Source organism: Camelus bactrianus, chromosome 8 (genome assembly GCF_048773025.1).
Source record: "Camelus bactrianus isolate YW-2024 breed Bactrian camel chromosome 8, ASM4877302v1, whole genome shotgun sequence".
Classification (NCBI taxonomy): Eukaryota; Metazoa; Chordata; class Mammalia; order Artiodactyla; family Camelidae; genus Camelus; species Camelus bactrianus.
Window position 1 is genome coordinate 13,953,627 of NC_133546.1, and position 19,491 is coordinate 13,973,117.

At 43.6% G+C, this 19,491-nt stretch overlaps 1 protein-coding gene across 6 annotated transcripts in view; it reads right to left on the minus strand.

Moving 5' to 3' along the window:
• The window catches only part of MTHFD1L (methylenetetrahydrofolate dehydrogenase (NADP+ dependent) 1 like), a 188,443-nt gene that overhangs the window by 168,062 nt on the left and 890 nt on the right, over nt 1–19,491 (minus strand). For all 6 annotated transcript variants that reach the window (XR_012508535.1, XR_012508533.1, XR_012508534.1 and 3 more), the window contains exons 2-7: nt 13,908–13,992; nt 12,803–12,853; nt 12,661–12,714; nt 9,236–9,360; nt 7,895–7,995; nt 6,800–6,936 (exon numbers count right to left, since the gene is read on the minus strand). Coding sequence is in view for 1 of the 6 variants with exons in the window: in XM_074368158.1 (XP_074224259.1) it covers nt 6,800–6,936; nt 7,895–7,995; nt 9,236–9,360; nt 12,661–12,714; nt 12,803–12,853; nt 13,908–13,992 (553 nt within the window). In the remaining 5 variants the exon portion in view is untranslated. The remainder of the gene's footprint in view (nt 1–6,799; nt 6,937–7,894; nt 7,996–9,235; nt 9,361–12,660; nt 12,715–12,802; nt 12,854–13,907; nt 13,993–19,491) is intronic.

The window sequence follows — 19,491 nt, forward strand, 5'->3', positions numbered from 1 at the left end:
GTTTCCTTCTCTTAAGAGGATGTCTGGGGGATTAGTAACTTTGGGAAGTGCTAACTAAAAACTGGTCCTGGCCACCTGCCTCTCCAAGGACTGGATCCTGTTGGCACTTGCCATCTACCCCTGCTTGGATTACATCACGGGCCACCGCAGCCGCTGACCTCCAACACTCCCTGAAAGGAGCTCAGGGTGGAGATCAAGAATGAGGCTCTCTGTGCTCTGGGAAAGCTGGCAGAACAGGCCTTCAGAGAGTTAGACATTTTCAGAAGATTGTATGAGCCCCAATTCTTGCGTCTCCTCATATCTAGAAAAGCACCAAAATCATTAACGGTGACATCTGCCCCTCGTGACCAGCAGCAGCCTCTGCCTAAACGTGTGCCTGACTGCACGTCCCCCTCCACTGAAGTCATATATAACACTGAATTCTCCTCCTGTGTCTTTGGAATAGCTTCTCAGGTCTTTCTGAGGTGCTATCTCCCGGGCTATAGTCCTCATTTTGCCCCCAAATAAAACTTAACCCACAACTCTCACGTTGTGTGATGTTATTTCAGTGGACAGAAGGAACCAATAGTGAACTCAACACAAGCCTGATGTCTTGGGCCTTGTTCCAAGCTGGGTCCATCCAAGCTGTTGGGTACTTTTGAGTTTGGAAGATTAGACTTTACAGGTACTTTTAAAGATTGGATTTTGTGATTATCTGGAATAAGAGCTGACACGGGATAGTGGCTAAAAATACTGACTGTACTGCCACTTCTGTCATTTTTAAATTATAGATATTTGCAAAGTCTCTTTACTTCTCTGTGACTCAGTTTCCTCATCTGTGAAATTGGAAGAGTGAGAGTCCTGCCTAATAGGATGGCTGCAGAATCAACAAGACAACACGAGTAAGGGAGAGTCCTGGTTCACAGTAACCACGCACTCAATGAATGTTAGCTGTCATTACTGCCATTATGAGGTTGCTGGTTTAAGTGTAGCTTCTCTGGTTAAAAAGAATTCTCATGCTCATCAGAAACTCTGAAGGCCAGAAGACAGTGGGATGACATATTTAAAGTGCTGGAAGAAAAAACATCTGCCAACTAAGAACTCTATATCCAGCAAAACTGCACTTCAAAAAAAAAAAGAGGGTGAAATTAATACATTCGCATATTAGCAAAAGCAGGAGTTCATTACTGTTAGCCTCGCTCTGCAAGAAATGCAAAAGGGAGTTCTCTGGCTGAAGAGAAAAAAACACTAGTCAGTCACTCCAAACCATGTGAAGAAATCAAGATCTCCAGAAAAGCCAGTATTATTGTACTTTTGGTTTGTAACTGCATTTTAAATTTCCTACAGGATTTAAAAGACAAAGCATTAAAAGTTATAAATATAAAAAAAGAGAAGAAAAATCATGTAATTTATTAATCTAGTCCAGTTTAAAAACTAGGGTTCCCCCCACCCACTAATCTTTGCAAAAGATTATTTCTGCAATATTTCATATGTATAATACAAATATACTTAGAACGGTGCAGTTCACTTTTAAAAACCTTTCATAGGCCTTGCCATGTACTGAAGTTAAACTGGAGTGACTCTGTGATAATCCAGTTTAATCCAACAAATGGCCTCCTTTCATCCTTCAAGTGTGAAAGACCTATATTTCTCCTTCTTTTGTTAGTACTAGTTTTGACAGTTTCCATACTCAGGAGGAGAAACAAGACACTCTGAGAAAAACAAAGTAAAACGGTTCTCTTATTTCTAGGTTCTTTCTTATACACGCAGCTAGGACGGACCCGATTCGTCACAGCTGGAGGCCGTTTTGCCATCATCCTCCAGCTGTGTCCAGCCGCAGATTCGGAAGAGGCTTTCCAGCCAGCGGGGCAGGGTGTGAGCACAGCCCCGAGATGCCTGTCAACCTGTCTTCCCCGGAGAGGGGTACCACTCTGCCCCATCAATACTAAATGCACAACATTTGCTTTTGGCAGCAGGGTGGACTCATTGGGGTGAGGAAGAGGACATCTCCAAATCTAGGCCAATTCTCAGGAGGCAGAAGGCTCTGTTCCCTCCCACACAGGGTGTCATTCCATGCCAGGGGCCTGGGGAGCTGACTGAGGGGCCTACGTTTGGGCGGAGGAAGGATGCCTTCGCTCTACCCCGAAACATCAAACCCAGTGTTTGGCTTACTCGCAGCTGACGCTCCACAGCGTGCGGCTAATTTGGACAAATGCCCAATCTCCCCCTCCCCCCACATAAATACAAAATGCATCTCAGAGCCCAGGAGTGATGCTCCGAAACAAAGCAGGAAACTTGCTCTTAATTTTCAATGATACACTCGGAGGGGCATAAACTGTAAAGCTACCACACACAGAAGTCTACTGTTTTCTGAAGAGGCCATTCTCAACTCCTCATTTTTGGGCCCCACGGAGATTTCATTGTAATCAGTATCCGAACACTATCCTTAGATTAGGGCAGGCTGACAGAGAAGGGATCCGTTTCTATTTAACTAATCTGATGCAACTAATCCTCAAAATTGTAGGAAGGAATACTATTCCTGGAAGGAGTGACTGGTAAACCAGGAATCCCCAGCAGAGATAAATGGAGCGGCTAGCGAGTAACAGGAATCAGGGAAAGAAGAGTTCCACAGACATGGTGAGCCAGCACTGGCCAAAGCTCGGCACCCACTCTCTCTGGGACACTGTCTCTTAGTTTTGCTCTGGTTTTGGTTCCCTCGGCCTCCACATTTTGCTGAGTGACCTCACAAACAGAGCGACTCTCTTCCTCCCTGCAGCCATGTGTACCAGGCTTACAGTAAGGAACCCTGGGTCCCCCTATTTTATTATCTCCTACAGTGTGACTGACCCACCAGCCTTTCTATTTCCACATCGAGGATCAGCTGCACATCTGTGTGGTGAAACTTGCCAGTGTCCTTCCTGACTCACCACCAACAGCAGCCAAGCTACTAACGGGGATGTTGACAGGTGCCAAGTGGTGTGCGAAGCAAACGTACATGACTACTGGATTCTCGCAGCAGTTCCAGGAGGTAGACGTATTATGACCCCCGTTCCACACATGAGGACACAGGCACAGAGAAGTTAAACAACAGCTAAGGCTCCAATCTGGAGCTGTTTGCACCAAAGCCTATGCTTTACTGTTTCCGAGGACACAGATGTTGCTGACTCCAAATCTTCCAAGGGAGTTCCTGCTGGTTGCAGCAGGCTGCAACTGCTTCCAAGTCATCACAAACCTGAAAGGCTACACTTTCAGGAGGCAGTAGACAGGACTCTAGTGTTCCAGCCACCCACCCCTGGCCCCCAAACCCCTCACCACCTCCTTGGTTTTGAAAATCCCCAACCAGATGGCCAGCAGGGGGACTTGTTCTGCGTCAGATACAAACAAGCATGTAAGAAATGCTTTTCAAAGATAATGTCCTTTGACCTAATAGTCATGATCCTTTGCTTGCTCTTTTCTTTCCCTGACACTTAGCATTGCTGATCATGAGAAGCTAAATAGGCCATATTCTTAAAATGCACTGTTCAGATGCACTTAAAAATACACTATTATCTTCAAATGCATGTTGATAGAATTAAAACACAAGAATCCCAATCTGTTGTTAAACGTATACTTTTGATTTTTTTCAAGGTGACTTTAATTTTTTAAATTTTTAGGGGGAAAGGTAATTAGGTTTATTGTTTTGGTAGGCGGTACTGGGGATTGAACCCAGGACCTTGTGCACGCTAAGCACGTGCTCTACCACTTGAGCTATACCCTTTCCCCTTCAACGTTTTTCACAGTGAAGGTTTTCCAAGGGTGGACACAGCCTATCCTGGTCTGGAGCGCCAGGACGCTAACCCACGCCGCAGTGTTCTTTGCACCACATTAACTGCCATCACCGTTGTTCCTTGTCTGCAGAGGGCCCACTGAGCCTCTGAAATGAGCCCAGCAATGGCCTGTGTTTTAGAAATATAGGACAAGTAAAAAGTAAAATGTCAGGCAGAAGCGTGGAGGCATACCAGTGGGAGGCAAGCGCTGGCTGCCAGCACAAAAACATGGAAAGGTACAGGCTTTACCCTGTGATGCGAGGGAAGCCTGCAGTGTGTGAATAGGAGGCCAGGTAGACGGGGCCAACACCAGAGGCCACATAAACTTTAAAGACAACTATGGGGAGCCCAGAATCTTTCTTTCCCTATTTTTGGCTATAAACATGAAGCAGTAAAAAGAGTGAAAGTTGACAGCCTCTCAGATTCACAGTGGTGCCGCTCCGAGTGCCAAGGACTTAAGAAAAAAACGTGGGCAGCACCTGCTATTAAAGAGAACCTTCTTAGATATGCGGAAACCACAGTGTTACCCAGTTTCTAGATTCTCTGGAGAGAAGCCACGCAATGGCTCTCAAAGTTAAAATGAGCTTTATCCTACAGAGTCAAGGTGATTTATTTCCACAAGTAAGTACTTTGAAAGATGTCTTTGTTTTTCGAAATACAGATACAACTAACAAAAGTATCGTAACAGCTGTGAAAACATTCAACTGCCAATGAAGGCATTTTTCTCTTTTTCGCCACAGCTGTTCAGTTCAGGGCGAGGTTTACTGTCCTCTTGCACTAAGCTTCCAAATCAAAAATTCTGGGCTCTCAAGCACAGAACATCGCCCTTGAATTTTCTGGTATAGGCTGCCACCATGTGGTGGTCACTAAAAAAGCACATAGGTTTGAGTTTAATTGCAAGACCACTTTCCTGGGCTATTTTGAAACAAGAAAGAATTATGTAAATCAGATCCACCTGCCACTCAAACATTACAAATCTGTCAAGACGCCTGCCTCCCCTGGGCAGGACTACAACTTGCTGGTTTCTATTCTCACGCTGCAGCGTGAGGAAGATGTATTTTTAGATTTTAGCAATTTATTGTACTTAGTGCAATTTTTAAAATTTTTATTTCATTTATTTTTGTTTGTTTGTTTTGGGGGAGGAGTTATTTATCTATTTATTTATTTATTTAGGACGGCGGTACTGGGGAATGAACCCAGGACCTCATGCATGCTAAGCATGCACTCTACCACTGAACTATACGCTACCGCCCTGTACTTAATGCAATTTTAATTTAACTTCACTTTAGTGGACATTTGTGAAAATTGTCAATTTTTGAAATTAAAACCTTGATTAACTATTTCAAAATGGAAAAGACTACAATCACAACCCCACCTATTGCCCAGTTTAAGAACAGGCATGACCAACATGAGTGAAGGTCTCCTAGCCTCCTCTCCCCAGCTACATCCACATCTTTGTCTCGTCATGGCTTTCCGGATTTGGCTCACAGTTCCCATTCATTTCTTTATACTTCTACTTTATTATGTCAGGATTTTGGTTCAAATTTATAGGCTAGTTTGGGGAGAAAAAGTATCTTTAAGATATTGAGTCTCCTTATCAATGAATATGGTATCTACTTTTAACTGGGTCTTCTTAATGGTGTTCATCAAAATTACATAATTTCTTTCAAAAGGTCAGAAGTAACTTTTGTTAAATATATTCCTAGGTGCCTTATATTCTCATTACGATCGTGAATTGTATTTTTTTAAAAATTGATTTTCTAACTGTGGGGGTGGCGTTTAGAAATGCAATTCGTTTCTGCATGTTGATCTTATATCCAAGATCTGAGCTGAACTCTTAGTATTTCTGGTATTTTAAGAGGTTTTCTGGGGGCCTTTTGTGTAATCATACTATCCACGGTTGTGGACAGTTTGGTGTCTTCCTTTCCAATCATTATAAATTTTCTCCCTTTCTTTCTTCACATTACTGCATTGTCTAGGAATTCCCATATAACTCTGATTAGGAGTACTGATAACAGGCCCCCTTGGCTTTCCTAATTTAAAAAAAAGTTTCAATTATTTCACTATTAAATGAGACACTCTAAATTTTTACACGTTTTTATCTGGGTAAGGAATTCCTTTAAAATCCTAGTCTAAGAGGCTTTTCAAGAAAAAAATCATGATGGATATTAGATTTTATCTAATGACTTTTCTGCATCTATGGTGACAATATAGGTTTTAATCTGATAATGTGGTGAATTACATTAATAGATTTGAACAGACTTTAATGTTAAACCACCCTTGCAATCCTATGATAACCCCAACCTGGTGCTGGATTTGCTTTTCCATTTTGCTGTTGGTTATATCACCTATGTTCATAGGTGAAATTGGCCCATAATTAATTGGAAGTTGTCCTTTAGCATCTTGTCGTTGGCTGCTTTGGGCACTCCTAGAATGAGTCAGGAGATATTCCGTCTTTTTCTGTTCTCCAGAGAAAACAGATCTGTTCTCTGACTGTGGTAACTCATTTATAAAACTACTTGTTTGCCTTTTTTGTTTGCTTGTTTGATAGGTAGACTGATTCAGTGTCTTCAGTATATATGACTATTTGGTTTTACTTGAATCCATTTTGTAAGTTATATTTTCTCAGAAAGTTTTCGTTTCACATGATTTTTGAATTTATCAGCATAAACATGTTCAGTCTCCTTTTTAAAAAATAATTTTTGTTTCTGTGGTTATGTCCTCTTGTTCATTTCTAACATTGCTGGCCTTCTCTTTCTGTCTTAATTATTTTGGCTAGTGGTGTGTCTATTTTACTAGATTTTTTTCCAAGAATCAACTTCTGGCTTTCTTGATAATCTCTCATTATATTTGTTTTCCATTTCACTCATCTCTGCTCTTTTATTCCCATCCTTTGAGATTTTCTGCTGTTCTTTCTCTAACCTCTTATGTTAAACACTTAGCCTGTGCATTTCTCATCCTCCTTTCCCAATACAAGCACTGAAGGACATGTTCCCAACATGACAGATGCTTACCCTGCTTTGAAGCTGAGGTGTCTTCCACTGGGAGCTCATCGTCATGGACCCTCTTCTCTGGAACAGGCATTGTAGGCTGGCTTCCAAAGACCCATGGGCTCCTGTTACCAAGACCTTCTTTCCATCTAAGTTGACACCTACCCACCAAATTGAAATCCAGTATTATAATCAAAACTTCAAAGTCTCCCTCCCATTAAAACTTGGCCCTCTGAGCACCAAACCTACAATGGCTCTAAGTCATAATTTCTTTCTCTGCAAATTTTATGGTAGGGTGACCAGAATCATCACGCTAAGTATCCGAAAGATGGAAAAACACTGTCTATGTGGATTTTCTCAGAGATTTGAGCTTAATGGCTAATGTCCTAAAGGTATATCTTGAAAGTTAATCTTCTAATAGAATTTTGGCATGTATTTTGGAATTTTTGTTTAATCGTTGCATGTTTGGGTGTAGGGGAGGAGTGTCTGTCTTCTTTTCACTCAAGCTGATATAAAGAAAAATTTAGTTAGTTGAATTTCTATGTACTCAGCTAGAAAATCCTTAAATATATGAAACTAATCATTTACTCATTAAAGTTGGTAACTGAGAAAAAGAAATGATTCATTTCTGTGTCACTGACATAAAAGTACAAGGTCAAGAGGAGAAAAATGGAAATTAAATACTGATTTTGCTGAAAGAGAGGGTTCTCACTGATAAATCTCAATCTAGGTTTCTAGACCCTAAACCATATCTAACAGCTCCTTCATTTAAGTCTTCAATATAAATCTTATTTAGGTCTATGTATTGACAGATTTGAGAATTTGAAACTTGAAACACTTTTCATTGTGGTTATTTTGAGTGTTTCATGACAGAAGCTAAGAAAATGCTTAATATAGGTTAATCATTCATCTTTACCAATTTTTCTTTAAAATTGTAATATAGTAGATCCTATTAGAAAAATATGGCATAGTATCTCTTAAAAGATGAGAAAAATAAAGCTGACGTTGAATGTCACTTCCATTTTTCAGTAAGAATCTTCTGGAAACAAATCCTTATTAAAAATTCACATAAATACCAAAAAATAGCAAAACAGCAACATTTCTGAAGGAGCATCATACCTGACTTTTCAAGAAGTTCAATTACAGCTGTGGCCACAGGTGAAACAAAACACTCATGGGCATCCCCACGTACCAACTTCCCCAGGTTTACATCCGTTACTCTGAATCCAAAAACAAGGGAACAGGTTAGTCAAAACTTAGCCAAGACTCACTCATCTGTACGTCACATGTATTAGTCCCAAATAACAGCCAAATCAGTATTTGACAGACAGGATATACTCAATAATTAAACATAAATTAAAGCGTGAGCAGGAATAGAGGCCATTAGATTCAGGCAACTCCAACATGGCCCCTATGAGTCAGAATGAACTCGAGTGTTCTGGTTCTGCCTGTACAGCAGGATCGCAGCTCAGGTCATGCAGGGGTTCACTGTACAACTCCAGGGAGCTCCGCTCAATGGGCTCCATGGGATGGTGCCCCTGAAAGCACGCAGCACCATGGACCCGCAGCCAAACCCACTTCACTCTGAGGAAATCTACGTCTCCACTGTATCAAAATCCAGAACCAATCCTAGAAATCCGGGGTGACCCAGCCAAGACTTGGATTCAAGGTCGGACCCCCACTTGACATCAGTACTTATCTCCTTAGGAAATCAAGGGGAAAAATGAGTGACCACGCTTTCAACGCCTTCTGCATTCTTCCTTGTTCAAATCCAGGACAAAACAGTCCATAGCTCTCTAGCTTAAACTGATGGTCCCAATACAGGTTAGTAACAAAATGCAGATACTCGGAAAAGTTTTCAACATTCTCTTTTATTATGAAAGATCTGAAACTCCCCCTTGATACCTTGAGGCTCTGGATGTTTTCTGATTGGTTAGAGCTCCTTCTCCCTTTGTGGTGTGACCGCTAGAGGATCAAGGATTTTCATGACAAATTTTCCACCTGTGTTTGAGACTATCCTAAGTCTGAGTCACAACAGAAGGCTAGGATAATGGAAGAACCTGGATGTTTCAGTGAGGTGGTGGCCTGGGACTAAGGCAGAATATGCTACTGCTGGTGAACCAGGTCCCTATTTTTTTCTCTGGTCTAATAGAATTATCAAGGAAAAGCTATTAGAAGAGAGCTGGCCAAGGACTCTGTACATCAGACAGGAAATTATCAAATGAATATGATTTGACTATTTCCAAAACGGCACCCAAACACTACAAAAAGGCAAGTGATTTCCCAAACATGTACTTTCTTAAACAGAATTAACAGACCCTCAAACTCCTGAAATATTTCAAATGATTTCTTTCAGGTCTTAATTACTGACATCATTGAAAGAGCAGAGCTAAAAAAAATTCACAGCAGAAAAATGTGTTTGGCAATAAGAGTTGATTGTTTTCTTTTATCTGCTCTCACCCATCCACATCTTTTTCTGGTTTCAAGGCATTAAGGATTTTGTTGCTAAATGAGGCCTCGGAGATCTGAAGGGCAAGGCCATGGACTCTGGTGTCTTCATTAATCTTCAGGATTTCATCTATAATCTAACGAGAAAAAAACTAAAGTCAGTTTTGCAGAAATAAGACCCAACAAAAGACACTTTATATCAAAAAATAGGTTCATTAAAATGCGTCTATTTGAGTTTCTTCTTTTCCCCTTGTTGAAGACCTGGTGTACAGCAGAATGAAGAAGTCTATGTTCCCTTTTAACCACGTTTATAAAAGCTTGGCTGAATTTTTTACGGACTGCAAGTCCTTCTTATCGCTCTATTCTCTACCAGAGCAGAACAGAACAAAACAAAGCCAAAGCTGAACACTTAGTCAAGCGAGATCGGCAAAAGACAGTTTCCTGTCAGATTTAAGCCAGACGTATCATCAGTTTTCTGAGAGGCCAGGAAGCACTCCGACCCGGCCCAGACAAGCCTGTGTTTCAAACACAATGTGCCCAACCAAAGCTTACTAATCATGACATCTGAGGAGTTGTCACTCAGGCCCTCCTATTGTCTGGATCAGAACGGCACATAGAAAGCACTTCCAAAGGCTTGTGGCAGATAAACTCTAAGCATAAACAGCTCCTTTTTATAAGAAACACAAATAATTCACTATTTATGAAAAAGACCAGAGCATAGTTTGGGAAGCTAATGGAATAGCTACTGAATGGCAAAGTCTGTCTTTAAATAAGCAATGCTCTGGCCTCTCTGTTTATCTCCAGTTTATGCCAGGACTTCACTTAGCAATCTTACTTGCTCATGAGTAAGAGAGCTACTAGCCCATGGATACGGATCTCACAATGAGAAGTGTTGGTTTACCATTTGTGTTTCACTGTCTAGCCAAAATCACTATGGCATTTCTATCCAGTAAGAATAGAAAGGCTAGTTAATATACAAAACTCAGAAGATTTTGGTTCATTGAGTATTCATCTTTTTGTCATTCATTCAACAAACATTGAATATTTTGAGTATCTGCTTTGTATCAGTTCTTTTTTTTCCTTTTTTCTTTTTTTGCAGGGAGGAGGTAGTTATATTTTTATTTATTATAAATTGAGGTGCTGGGGATTGAACCCAGGACCTCGTGCATGCTAAGCACGCACTCTACCACTGAGCTATACCCATCCCAGATCAGTTCTGAGTAAAGGAAATACAGTTGTAAACAAAATATTTGCCCTTATGGAGCTTATATTCTAGCAGCGAAGACAAGACCAATGATAATAATAACAATAGCAACAATAAAAAATAATAGTATAATCTCTGGAATTGATAAATGTAAAGAAAAATAATTCAGATTAAGCAGGGTAAAGGGCTAACAGAGATGGCAGTTAGGGGGTGGGCAGAGGGGCCGCATCTATACGGACACCAGAATGAAGTGGAGGTACTACTGTCATTCTAACTAGAATCTGGTAGCAGCAGCAGCAATAGCAAAAATCTTAATAAATTAAGATCCCTACTCTTTTCCAACGTAATAATAATACCACCATGTAAATTTCCATTTATTAGAATTTCAAAGAAAAAGAGGGAATAAAGGACTTCTTGTCAAAAAAAAATAAGCCAAGGGAAAAAAAAAGTCAAGGGCTCTCAATATTAGTGGCAAAACAAAGAAAAAACGTTACTTCTGCTACAGAAAATGACTGTCTTTCTACAGAAGGAAAACAAGTTTCTCTGCATTTTGTTGGTGCTGGCGCGGCAAGTGTCAGTATTTGGAATACCTTACAACAGTAAGTGTGGTAGAAACTGCCCAATACCCAATTTCCACTCTTCCTCAGTCATAAACTCTTAATTTTTAGCTGTGCTAAGAAATGATCTAAGGCCACTTGGTATAAAAAGACCACATTTCCTCAGCTCCCTTGCAACACGGCCAAGCAATTAGGTGCAGGCCAGTGGAGCGGAAACAGAATTGTGATTTTCAGGAAAGAGACTGGGGGCCAACTTTGGTCTTTGTCCTTTCTTTTTTTTTTTACTGGTGACAAGAACTTGTTGAACTAAGCCCTGTGATGCTGGAAAACTGGTAAAGAAATGCCCCCACCCTCTGTGCACTACAAAGAACACCTTCCCCAGGTGACTGGGATAAGGCCATCTGATGCTCCCTTGTCTACCCAGGACAAGGCCAGACACAGAGCCCACAAGTTCCCATTCTTTGTCCATAAATGATGAGCCGAACTGCTGGTCCCCACTGGTCAGTCAGAATAAAATGCTTGTTAATCAAACTTTGGGTAAGCTTCTCTCCTTCCTCCTGGCTCCTTTGGCCTGCCCTCATTCTGACTGGCAGACATCCCCCTGTGACAACAGGCTGGCCTCAGGGTAAAACATTCTCTCATCTGCTATCCCATCACGCCACCCTTCCATCCCATTTTATCTACCCCTCCCTATAAAACAAACCCTTTGCCTACCTCTCAGAGGTGTGCAGATCTCACACCTCTGGGCGGAGCGCACTCCCTTAGCAGCCCCTTCCGCCACCTTGCAATAATCCTTCCGGATTACATCTCTCCCCACCGAGTCTGGGTTTGTGTTTTATTTGATGCTGACGAGAATGTGGATGTGATGTGGAGTGCTGACTCCACCACCTTGGAGAGGAGGCGGCACAGGTGGATGGCGGAGCAGCAGGACCCAGGGAGCCTGAGTTTCTAACCACCTTGTGATGCCACCGCACCAGTCAGGGAGTGCCTGCCTCCAAACTTTATTCACGTACGAAAACAATAAACTTCTGTGTTATTTCAGATTCTCTTATTTGAGGTTTACATCACTGCCTCAGCCAGTCTGAAGAAAACTCTAGCCACAGAAGGACCAGTCACCAGGGTGGCCTGCGGTCCAGCCTCCTCTCCCCTGCTTATATGGGGGTGACTGCTTCTCCCAGGCTTGAGATGACAACACTTACGAAGGCTGCTACCTACTCCCCGCTGGCAGAAGCAACTAAAGCACATACAGTAGCGGCAGAAGAATCCTCTGGGGTTTTTTACCAGCTGCCCCAAAACATCACTGAAGGATTCACACAGTGTTAGCCTGGAAAGGATCCTGAAAATGATCTTGTCCCTTATTTTATCGATAAGACAACTGTGACCTAGAGGAACCAAAGAATGGCCCGAGGTCCAACAACCGGTCAGGACATCGCAAACCAGACACTGACAAGTTCCACTAGATGGTGCTGAAGGAACACAACCAAAGTCACCAGGTCACAGAAACACAGGGTAAGGGACAGACAGACGGAGGAGCATCTACCCTAGCGGGAAAAGTGCAATCTTCCCCCTACAAGTTCAGCCCCAAGAAAAAGCGCAGTCCGTTCCGACCACAACTAAGAGATGCCAAGAGGTCTGTCAGGTCTAAAAAGGAACACAAAGTGCCCTGCTGTAGTTACCTCATCTTCACCGCTGTCAGCAGGAAGGCAGATGTGAGTGATGTTCAGACCCGCCTGAAGAGAGAACACAGGGTAATTCTGTCACTGAGAGCACGTGTCATCCAAAAATTAAAATGCATTTTTGAAAATCAACAGTCCTTACCTCCTCAGCCAAATTCTGGTTTATTTCCTGCATCAAGCTATCATCGCCTGCCTTGGGAGAGAGGAGCAAAAAGGAAAATGTAACAACACAAACATAGCTTGAAAAGGCACAGAACACAGGACAGAGACTAACTTTGTGAGTATAAGTGATCTAATTCCAAAGATGATAAGGAAAAGGCAGAAAAAGAATCCTATTACTTATAAAAGGGACTAATGGCTGGTATTTATTAATATGTCGGTTTCTCAGACTTTCAAGTTACGTCACTTTTTAAATAATAGGCCTCAGAGGGCGTAGATAGCCACATGGCCAGCATCCCTTCCTAAGTGAGGACGCCAAAGAGGCGCTGAGGTGACTTGCCCTTAGGTGGAAAGCTATCAAGCCAGCAGAATCCCAGGAGGCCAGATTCCCGACTCTCTTTTCTCTCTGCTCTGCTCACTCGCCTACCCTGGTAGGGGCGGTGGAAACAGACCCCAAAGAACGCAAGTGACTTGAGCAGAGCCCTCCCGTCTTGAAATCACAGTGCTGATGAGACTAGAGGCTGCTTACGGGCCTGGCTCAGCGCCTCGCTTCCCGGCACCTGTCATCACACGGGTGTGCCAAAAAGGGGGGCAAACAGTGCCAACTGCGGTTGGGAATGAAGAGGCCACAGCCAGAAGCTATGCATGGAATGCAAAGTCCTATTGACAGGCCACGGCTTTTGGCCCTTCCGACTCCGGGCAGGCTTTAAAAGATTTAGTAGTAAAATCACCAAACACCGTGTCTCAGCAAGCCTCTGTCTTTCGCAGGAACAAAGAGTAATGCTTTCCCCTGTCACCTACAAACCCCATCTGATAAGCATTTATAATGGACCACAATATACCTCGCCTAATGCAGCTCATGTGAGCGCCTACCTCCTGACCACACCGAAAGGAGACAGACTCAAAGGAAGACAGGCTGGAACAGAAGCTGTAACCTGAAGCTGCAGAAGGACCAGGTAAAGGGAGAAGTGACAGCACTGCCAGCTGAGCCTTCTGTGACAAGAAATGCAGCTGGCCTCCCGCGTACAATTATCTTCTAATTTGAAAGGCATCCTAAAACAGCAGGACAAACCACATTCTGAACTTACCTGAATAATAGCAAGAACTGGCTTGAAGGCAGGGTTTTTTTCTTGCAATAAACTCAGAACTTCCTTCGAATTTCGGATGACTTTCCTACATGGAGAAAGAAAGACTAGTCATGTCTCAGGTAATGACTAGAAAGGATGGATACAACACATTTTCTTAGGGGGTTTGTGACTCTAAGTGGAAATAATGAGACAACAGAAGGACGCACGTCTCCAAGGGTGGGAAGTGTGGACGGAGGGGCCGGAGAGCAGCCATGAAATTCTAACACGGCGTAAAACGAGACACTCTAATTTTCAAAAGAAGCAGAGGTAAACAAACTAGGTAACAGTAATTCTCTAGGGGTAAATTTTTCTCTTGTATTTTCTAAGTTTACTGGAATAAGAAGTTTGGGTTTCTTGGTTAAATAATCCCACTTCTCCACCATACTCCCCAAAAGAGTTTGGGGTCGACGGGGAAAGCAAACATTGCTGAGGGGAGGGCAGCGGACACGGGGGACAGAAGAGGGGGCTTGCTGTGGGATAAGTGGTGGGTCAGGATAAACTCCAGGTCCCAGGGTTTACAGAAGAATGGAAATGGGAAGCAAACGTGCAGAAAACGGGAGGAAGGCATCAGAATTTGATACTTTCCCAGGGCCTCTCAGGGAGAAAGCCTCTCACTTCTATGGGTCCCCAAAGTCTGGACATGGACCTTCCACATGTCCCAGCAGGGACCATCTTCCCCTTAGCACCACAGGGGTGCCAGCCCTGGGGGCAAGGGCAGACCCAGATACACGTGGTACAAGCAGGCTCTTTTTGCCTCCTTCCCGGATGAATAATTTCAGGGACCACCTTCCCCACCATCCACATGAAATGGTCATCCCTTGTTTATAATCAAGAAAGCTGCCTCTTTTTCCTCTCGCAATAATAGAAGACTCAGCTGAGATAGTATCCACCCTTCCGTGCTTAAGACCATTTTTAAGTTTTATTTTCCATCTTTATCATGTTCTTGTATGCAAAAGGCTTTTTAAAAAATGCAAGGTGAACTTCCAGCCAGATCCCATCAGCAATAAATGGCTAAGGGCAAAGAGGCATGGCAACATGGCCAGGGGCAAAACTTCTCCCAATTTTCAGAGAATTTGAAACAAGCTTGGTGGGCACCGCCCTTAGAGTAGGTGGAGGTGCGCTCAAAAAATGTTTACAGGCTTCAAAACTCAAACAGGATGAGCTTTCCTACTGTCAGCTGGGCTGGAAGATACAATAGATGGGCATGCAGCTGTCTCCCACCCGGGAAGGCTTTTGCTTGCTTTTAAACACAGGATAAAGCAACTTGATTCCCAGTGAAACAACTGTATCTGTGTCGTGCTGAATAAAGGAGATGATGTGGGGAAGTTCACAAACTACCTTATAAATAAGCAAGGATCTTTTGTCCAGTAACAGGTGGCTGAGGACCACATGCTGCAGATTCCCCACCTTTCTTCACTGCAAATTTGGGCCCCACTAGGTCCTCATTTCTGTCTAGTGTGGGAAGGCACTAGTGTGCAGGTCCTGAGAGGTTCTTGGCAATGTGTGTGAGGATCACCTGGAGAGCCTGGGAGACAGAAAGGCTTTGTGCCTTGGCCCAGGAAGTCGGACTCCCCAAGTCTGGGTGGGGCCCGGGGATGCACATATTCAACAAGGATTCAGGGTGGCTCTGAAGCACAGAGAGTGGAAACAGCCCTGGCCGTTGGTTGACCAGCATGGGTCATTCAAGGAGCCCCCCCCCCCGGTCCCTCATCCGTAGAACAGGGGCACTACAGGGGCTCTATGTCTTTGTTCTTACACAGTTTTTCTCTGTGCCTCAAAGCTATCCTTGAACACTAAAAACACTCCTACCAAAAGCGATTTTCCCAGAAACATTTGTAGTGCCTACACTTCTACAAACGTTTGGTGTTACTAAAAACTACCAACTGAAGAGAAGGGAACACGTCTACAGAAGCTCAGATCTGCCCCCAACTCGGTTCATAAAACTGGCTAATTCCCCCCACGACCTGTTACATGTGTAATGTTTCATTCTTTGGGGTTACTCCTTATTCTTCTGTACAGTGACAAGCAAACCAAGCAAGGAGTCATCAGGCTCCATCAGTCTAAATCGTAGCATAAATGTTTCCAATCAGAGACTTTTCTGCCCTGGGTGAGAAAAGTCACCTTGTCAACTTCCAGTGGGAAGGAATGTGCAACTCTAGCTGGGCAGCCATGTGTAGCTAAAACTCAGAACTGTATTATTAAAGAATGATTTGCTAATAATTTAAGCTACCACCATCGGCTTTATTATCTTTCTTATGATTACTGTTACTATGAGACTTAAGTATCTGCTACCTCTGACTCCACTGCCTCATTTTAGCCTCCCTTTGGCTGTCTATGAAACAGCGTGTGTTGGCAGAGCACAAGACTGCTGGAATAGTAATGCATCTCTCAGCCTCCCCTGCAACTAGCTGCGGCCATGCCAAAGAGTCTAGGGAGCTGATGATGTTATTAAAAATTACCCAGGGAAGTTCATCCCTGAATGCTGAACCTATTTATTAATAATAGTCTACATTTCAGCTTTTCAGTTTTTTCAAAGGTGAGGAGCTTACCTGTCTATAAATATGGTAAAGATTTCCAAAATAGTCTCTTCCAAAGACAGTCATCAGTATTCCGAGAAATAGCCGCACGTGGCCACCCAGTTATAGAGCACATTTCCCAGCCTTGCCTGCAGCATGATGGGATCATGTGACTAACTTCTGGCCAACAGGTTGTAAGCAACAGTCAGAAGGAGGTGGGACGTGAGGAATGTGCAGCTAAGAGAAAGGGGCACCAGCCACCTGCCCCCCCCCCAACTTGCTGGCTGGGGGACCCAAGCAGCTGCCTTTTACCCAGAGCCAGAGCAGTGAGGAGATATAGGGTCATCCTACCATCCCATGACTGCGTCCTTCTGGACAGTAAAGTCCACAGTTATTTTGATGTATCTTTATGAAAGCAGCCTAACCTCTTTCTTACTTTATGCATGTGCCTGATCTGGGAGCTTTAATTTTATTTACTGTGTTATACCCAATTTAGGACAGAAAATGAAAGGCATACCATTGCTTTACAAACCAAGAAAAAAATGTTGCCAGTAAACTACAGTGCAATCTTTTCTTAACACAGTGTTTGTTCTCTAAGCATTGAAAGAATTTTTTGGATTTATTTAGATACAGTTTTTAAAACATGCTGTTAACTTCTCATATAAGGACATAAAAAGGAAAACATACCAAATTGATTGAGATATTCCTAAAACTGCTTCATACTCAGGATCTGATGCTTCTGAATGACTTTTGGCTGGGGGGAGGGGTGGATTCGGTTTATTTATGTATCTTTTTATTTATTTTTAGAGGAGGTACTAGGGATTGAGCCCAGGACCTTGTGCATGCTAAGCATGTACTCTACCACTTAAGCTACACCCTCCCCCACACCACGGAGTGACTCTTTTGACTCACAGTCAAAATGAAATTATGGTTTTCATTTTGCACAGGAAAAACTGAAATCAAACAGCTGGCCCAGGCTCTCACAGCTAGTAAGTGGTGGAGTCAGACCGCAAAGCAAGGCACTTGTCTCTTAACATTAATCCTAAGACGCAGTAATTCATTGTATGATGCTTTCTTCTAGTTTAGAAGAGAAGCTGGCAGACCATGGCAGCCAATCAGCTAAAAATGGGTTTTACATTTTAAATGAATCTAAAAAATCAAAATAATATTTTGTGGCATGTAAATATCATATGAAATTCAAATCTCAGTGTCCATAAGTACAATTTTGAATTTCATCCATTAAAAAAATCTGAAAATTTGATTTTTTCTCATGTAAAAGTACCTATGTAATATCTTCTATTTTGCCTCAGCCCGTAAGACGTAAAATATTTGCCATCTAGTCCTTTAGAAAAAATGTGTGCCAACCCCTGGCTTACGAGTGCTGTAGGCGCCTCACCCAGGCCCTGACTGTCCACTCTACTCGTCTCTAAGTCAGTCACGGCTTTAAATGAAAGAAAAGGCATGAAAAGAATTCACGAATGACCCCACATCCTGAGCCATTCATTCCCCAACTAAGTCACAAGTGCCTGCCTTTTACCAGGCAAGATCTAAAGATCTAGCAGATCTAAGGATCTAAGGATCCAGCAGGCCCCATAGCTTTCATTCCAGGCAGCGGAGACAGACGGTAAATGAGTAAGATTCAAGTACTGGTAAGAGCTACCCAGAAAATAAACCAGGGTGATGGGGTGGTTTTTGCCTCCTATACTCCTATACTGTCTTCAGACCCTTTACCCTGAAACCAAGTCCCCATGAAGTTCTCTTACCCACTTTATGATTAATCTCCTTACTCAAAACTGTATTCCCTTCCTTGACCCTGGTGCCCTCCATCCCGTGTTAACTGAGCACTAATCAATGAGAGCCAGGCAAGTAAAACTGCTGCCCTTGATAATATCGCTCATGTACTAAAAGCACTATTATTGGTATCATCATTAACGTCTGTTAATTAGCCTTTGAGACTTTTAGAGGCTCGGTAATGAGCCTTTTCAGACAAATCCCAGCCTCTTTGTTCTTCCTCTTAAAATAAACAACAAACCCTGACTCAAAGACTGCGTTGGTGTGGGTCTGGGGCTTGTCTCCCCCTCCCTGACTTCCCCCTGCAATAAACGCGGTTCTTTCCACACCATAACCCGTGTCAGTAGATTGACTTTGTGGCACATCTGGCGAGGGTACCGGAGATCAAGATCAGTTTAGTAACAACCCCTTAAAATGAGTTCAGCTGTACGCTGCTTAAAATCGGATGACCTGAAAAGACCTAAATGCAACACTGGAGAGAAGACAAGGTAAACCAAACAAAAGGGACCTTGGAGTCATGAGCCACATTATGAAGCACATTGGTAATGGGGTAAAATTACTTTTAGAATGAAGGATGGAAGGAAAACGGAAGAGAATGTGAGTGGATGTAGGTGAACAGCTCGCTCGGTGACACTGGAACTAGGGATCTCCTAGTTCGGGAAGTCAAGAAAGGGCTTTCCTGCCACCACCAGGTTTGTCCAGGGCGCTTCACTCTACACCGCCTGGGTTCCCAGCTAACACACTGCTCCAGGAAGGGCCTACCTCTCCTCCCTCCCACTGAGGAGCTAGGTGGCGTGGCGAAGGGTTGGGGTGGGGAGGGGTCGGGTACGGGGCTGGGGGCCCCTGAGCATGTTACGTGCCAGATGCCGGTAGCGGAAGGCACAGCTAGGGCTCCCATGGTTCGCCTCTGGCTCGTTAGAGAACTTTGGAGATACAGCTGCGCAGGAAGGGGACTCCGTGTCCCCGGTGCAGCGACGCTGGAAACGAGTCAGCTCCAGCTTCTTGGGCCGCCTTGGGGCCATCACCGGGTGAGCCCGGCTGCAGCTTTCCCGCGCGCTGGAGGCTCCGGCGTTTTAGGAGCGGGGAGACCTCATGGCATTAACAGTACGCCGCCCGTAGCCAACGTCCCGGACGCGGAGCCCCCGCGCGGACTGGCGCCGATCGCTGGGCCCGGACCGCCTCCCCCGAGCCCCGCAGGCCTGCAGCGCCCGGGCCCCAGACTGGAACAGCTGGCCGGC